General features: G+C 38.3%; 1 protein-coding gene across 1 annotated transcript in view; it reads right to left on the bottom strand.

The window, feature by feature from the left end:
* Positions 1–6,011, bottom strand: part of PCCA (propionyl-CoA carboxylase subunit alpha) — a 478,959-nt gene that overhangs the window by 244,025 nt on the left and 228,923 nt on the right. Inside the window, exon 18 of the mRNA XM_017861220.1 lies at positions 4,436–4,511. Within this exon, the coding sequence (XP_017716709.1) occupies positions 4,436–4,511 (76 nt within the window). The remainder of the gene's footprint in view (positions 1–4,435; positions 4,512–6,011) is intronic.

Raw genomic sequence — 6,011 nt, forward strand, 5'->3', positions numbered from 1 at the left:
ACATGTGTCTTTGTAGTAGAATAATTTATAATCCTTTGGGTATATACCCAGTAGTGGGATGGCTGGGTCATATGGTACATCTAGTTCTAGATCCTTGAGGAATTGCCATACTGTTTTCCATAATGGTTGAACTAGTTTACAATCCCACCAACGGTGTAAAAGTGTTCCTATTTCTCCACATCCTCTCCAACACCTGTTGTTTCCTGACTTCTTAATGATTGCCATTCTAACTGTACACCAAGTATATTAGTAACTCCTTGAAATCAGGGATAGTATCACTCACTCACTCATTCATTCATCCAACAAACATTTATTAATCATCTAGCGTGTGTCAGACACTGCTAAGCACCAGTAATACCCATGCAAACAAGATAAAGATCATCAGTATCCTCATGTGCCTAATATTCTTATAGGATAACCCAACATTTCACAGTTAAGTACACAATTAATACTTTAATTTTACAATGATGGTAAATGTTCTGCAGAAGTATTCGAACAGGGTGCAATGAAAGCATATAACTTCAGCACACAGTATTAGAAATTACCTAAAATCGTCTTTCAATATTGTTTATCTTTGGTTTAGTAAATTTCATATGACTAATGGATTGATAATGTGATTTATAACACATAATTTTTATTTTTATTTTTTTTGGAGACAGAGTCTTACACTGTTGCCCAGGCTGGAGTGCAATAGCGTGATCTCAGCTCACTGCAACCCCCACCTCCTGGGTTCAAGCGATTCTCCTGCCTCAGCCTCCTGAGTAGCTGGGACTACAAGCGCCCACCACCATGCCTGGCTAATTTTTGTATTTTTACTAGAGACAGGGTTCCGTCATGTTGGCCAGGCTGGTCTTGAGCTCCTGACCTCAAGTGATCTGCCCTCCTCAGCCTCCCAAAGTGCTGAGATTACAGGCGTGAACCACCACGCCTGGCCTTGATTTTTAAATATATGTTTTTATAAGTGCGAGGAGAGAGGAATAAAGGATGAGAACTAAAGTTATTGAACAACATAAGCCAGTGTGGTGCCAAGCCCTTTATATACTTAACCTCAGTTAATCCTCACCAGTAATTTATACGGCAGAGACTATCACTCCATTTTTCAAATGTGGAGTATGAGATTCAGAGAAACAAAGTCATTTGACAAAAATCACATAATTTTTTTTTTCTTTAATTTTTTGTTGTTGTTGTTGAGATGGACTCTCACTCTGTTGCCTAGGCTGGAGTGCAGTGGTGCAATCTTGGCTCACTGCAACCTCCGCCTCCCGGATTCAAGCAATTTTCTGCCTCAGCCTCCCGAGTGGCTGGGATTACAGACGTACACCACCACACCTGGCTAATTTTTGTATTTTTAGTAGAGATAGGGTTTCACCATCTTCACCAGGCTGGTCTCGAACTCCTGACCTCACGATCCACCTGCCTCAGCCTCCCAAAGTGCTAGGATTACAAGTGTGAGCCACTGTGCCTGGCCATCAGGGACAGGGGCTATGAACCCAGCTTTGTCTGGTTTCTGTCTACTACATCACAGTAATTCAAAGGCAGAATTTCAGACTAAGCCTAGAAAAATCTACCTATACAACGAAACACATTTTTTCCATGTGACATGTATAAAGTTAGGAGAATAATGGCAAGCCTATTTTGTATTTTAGTCACTTAAAAACTAGTAACTGGTGAACCTATATATATAAAGTATAGTAAGCAAATTAGTGGAAAAATGTCCATTTAAGTATAAAACATGACAGGGTATTCATGTAAATATGAAAGAATACTCCTTTCAGAAGCCAGACGGAGTAGATAAATAACTTCTAGTTTGGACCAAAACTAATCTAATATTTTGACAAACTGCCCAGATGCCACGCCACGCCACTATGTCGTATTATATCAAAGTTTAACAGAGATGTGTTCTGACAAAATATTCTTACTCAGACTCTCAAATTCATGGATTTCCTGTTCAAGCACATTAGAGTACAACTTAAATTAACCAAAATCCAGTATTTCAATTACCACAATAAAAATGCAGAGACAAAAAGGAAGAAAATTCCCATAGAATGTGCTTACAAATACTTTAATGTCCTCTAGGAATAATCTTCCCAAGTAACTTATTTATGTCTATCTAAACTCACATATATAGATAAACATAGATAAACTCACATAAACTGAACGTGTGTCCCAAATGCGCACTAAAGACCTCTCCACAGCAATGTTACTCCTGTAAGAAAAAAGACGCCCTCCTCAAGGCCTATATAACCATCATGTACTGGTTATACAGAGAAATACATATGTTGGGTATATAGAGAAAATACGCATTTGCTTAAAACAGTGAAAACAGCAAAGTTACAAAGTCAGAAAAAACCCCAAAACAAGGCTTAAAAAAAAAAAAAAAAAAAAGTAGAAAATGAGCTGGAAAGAATATGAAGGGGATTTTCCAGTTTTAGATGCTGTGGATATTAATGTTGCTGATTTTCTTTTAAGTTACACCTAGGCTCACTTGAAAGCTTATTATTTTTCATTTTTCATTTTTTGTTTTTTTGAGGTGAAGTCTGGCTCTGTCACCCAGGCTGGAGTGCAATGGCACAATCTTGGCTCACTGCAACCTCTGCCTCCTGGGTTCAAGTGCTTCTCCTGTCTCACCCTCCTGAGTAGCTGGGAATACAGGCATGCGCCACCACACCCAGCTAATTTTTTTGTATTTTTGTAGAGATGGGGTTGCTCCATGTTGACCAGGCTGGTCTCGAACTCCTAACCTGAAGTGATCCACCCGCCTCAGCCTCGCAAAGTGCTGGGATTACATGTGTAAGCCACCACGCCCAGCCAAAACCTTATTATTTTTCTTTAGTTCACAAGGATGAATCACTAGCACACAAGATTAATTAGAATCTCCATCACTTGTTAGTTAACAAATGGAAAGAAAAAAGGATAATGCTAAAAGGGAAGAGGGGAGGCTGAGGAAGGAGAATTGCTTTAACCCGGGAGATGGAGGCTGCAGTGAGCCGAGATTGCACCACTGCACTCCAGCCTGGGCAACAGAGTGAGACTCCATCTCAAAAAAAGGGGTTGGGGGGGGTTGGCGGTGGGGGATGGGAAGGAAGACAGCCTCTTGATCTAACAGGGAAAAACTCAAAGAGAAAAGGCAAGGGCAAGTGTGGATTACATGATGTAATTCAATATTATTAGATAAAAATAAGCAGGGTAGATGTGAAAATACAGTCACTAATTACCCTGGGTACTACTGTACAGTTGTACAAATGGTTCACTGCACAAAGGTACTCAGTCAGGGAGGTAAAGCAAAGGCCTGACATGCTCCTTTGCTTAGCTGGGCTTCCTATCTCGGAGAAGGATGTGCCCTGAAAATAAAGCACTTTTTCTTTTTCACACAAAGCTTCAGTCCATTTCCTGGGTACCTAAAAGTTGTCTACTGCAAAAAGAGGACTTTCAAAACCTTCATAAAAGTTCCATTTGGTCCTGAAGGGGACTGTGCAGTCTTATTCCACTACTATTGTACCACTTCAGCCTCCAAATCTAGCCTACCAGCCTACTGCTACATCCAGAGAGCCACTAGAAAAGGACAAAACTATGCAGAAGCCAGTCTTCCCTATGAAATGCTCTCTGACCCACTATTCTTTCACAATTCAGTGTGAACTTATGCTTTACGCTTTAAGTCTGGTGTTAAAGCCTGTTATTCTGAAGATAAAGATTTACGTTGCACTAAAGTAAGCGTTTCATTATTAATGGAAAGCTGCTAAAATATAGAATGTAATTTAATTCCTTAAGGGGTATAAGCATAACTGTACTTTGATTATTTCAATGTAATGGCTGCTTCTAATTCATTTATCACTATACATGCTAAAGGCTGGTAGTCTCGCATTTTGTCAGGCATTAGAACTATCATATATGAACAGGAGGTAACAAAACTGCACTTCCTAGAAGACAGTCTGTAATGTGTTCTAATCACAGAGGCAAAGAGCTATTCCCTCTTTCCCCAAATTAGTCAAATGTAGGTCATTACACTTTCTATCACCATACATTTTCAAGTTTTCTACTTTAAAACAACAACAGCAACAAACACTTCATACACAATAATCTAGCAAAATTGCTTTCAAACTGCACTGGTCAGTGGTTCTTTACTTTGAAGGCTCTCATTTCACACACAATACATAATTGTACCCACAAAATATTAGATGCTCACCTAGGAAAGAGGTAAACTTACATACATTGTAAGTTTAATAACTTAAGAAGTAGATGTAAAGTATAGGACTGCCAAGGAAAATGAAACCCCTATACTTAGTATGGTGGTTGGATGGATGGAAGCTTTTCTTATTTCTCTTTAAGCACACAGTGAGCAAATGTGCCCTGCCATATTCTCATTGGTAAACCGAGGCTGTTCTCTGGAACTGGACGCCATATATAATAACCAACGAGTGCAAATCTTTGTTTTTACCTCGAATAACATAGTTATCCAGTGCATCTGCCATTCTCTCCAGTGCCTCAGTTCTATCACAGCCATATGTGATTAGCTAAAAACAAGCAAACAAAAACTCAATATATATATATATATTTAGAACAATGTTAAATGATTCATTTTAGTAAAAATTAAAATATTTCATAACAGATATCTAAATATATCTTGAAATTTTATGATAGTTCAGTTTTCAATATGTCAATTATGATTTTTTAAGTATATAAATATTAGAATCAAGCTATTTCAGACTTTTCTCCATTTCATTATCATAGTAAAGAGTGATTTTACAAAAAACAAAATGTAACAAAAGTATAGAAAAAATTTAAAAGGAGATACAGCTAAATGTGAATATTTGAGATAGGATTTGAACATCTAGGGTAGTGGTGAGGATTAGATAAGACATTTTTTCCCTATTTTTCTGTGGTTTCCAAGTTTGATACCCTGAATAGCTAACAGTTTCTTTACTTTTTATTTTTTATTTTTGAGATGGAGTCTTGCTCTGTTGCCCAGGCTGGAGGGCAGCGGCGCAATCTCGGCTCACTGCAACCTCCGTCTCCCAGGTTCAAGCGATCCTCTCGCCTCGGCCTCTTGAGAAGCTGGGATTTCAGGCATGTGTAGCCACGCCCAGTCAATTTTTTTGTATTTTTAGTAGTGATAGGGTTTTGCCATGTTGGCCTGGCTGGTCTCATACTCCTGACCTCAGGTGATCCACCCACCTCAGCCTCCCAAAGTGCTGGGATTATAGGCATGAGCCACTGCGTCCAGCCCTTAACGCTTTCATAACTAACAAAAAAAGTGAAGTCTCAAAAATAAAAGTATAAAGAAAGAAGACGACTATCTTAGAAATCATTCGCAGTTTTACACATAATATATACAGAAGCAAACGGTACTTTTTCAGAAATCAAAAAAACAGAAAAGTCTTACCATTCTACATGATTTAGTGCCTACTTATACATATCTCTACAATTTAGCAATGAAATAAGACCTTAACTATTCATAAAGATTTTTCTGACAGTTATTTTGGTCAATCTATAGATTGTCTTTATTTTAGTAGGTTTTACTAGCTCTTCAATATCAAGCAAATTTGAAAATTAATTTGTAGGCCATTTTCTGAAGAGAAAACATTCATCTAAAATTGAATATTTAAAATCAACCTACAATATTTTACATAGTTTTATTTTAAATTAAATGGTGGTTCTCTAATAAACAAAAGACCTAAACTTTAATACTACTAATAACTTAGGCCAGGCACGGTGGTTCATGCTTGTAATCCCAGCATTTTGGGAGGCCGAGGTGGGTGGATTGCTTGAGTTCAGGAATTCAAGACCAGCCTGGGCAACATGATGAAACCCCATTTCTACAAAAGATATAAAAAAAATAGCCCGGCATGGTAGTACACGCCTGTAGTCCCAGCTACTTGGGTGGCTGAGGCGGGTGGATCGCTTGAGCCTGGGAGGTCGAGGCTGCACTGAGCCAAGATAGTGATACTGTACTCCAGCCTGGGTGAAAAAGTGAGACTCTATTATCAAAAAAAAAAAAAAAAAAAAAAAAAAAA

The sequence above is a fragment of the Rhinopithecus bieti genome, unplaced genomic scaffold, assembly GCF_001698545.2.
Source record: "Rhinopithecus bieti isolate Rb0 unplaced genomic scaffold, ASM169854v2 scaffold_2254, whole genome shotgun sequence".
NCBI classification, from domain to species: Eukaryota; Metazoa; Chordata; class Mammalia; order Primates; family Cercopithecidae; genus Rhinopithecus; species Rhinopithecus bieti.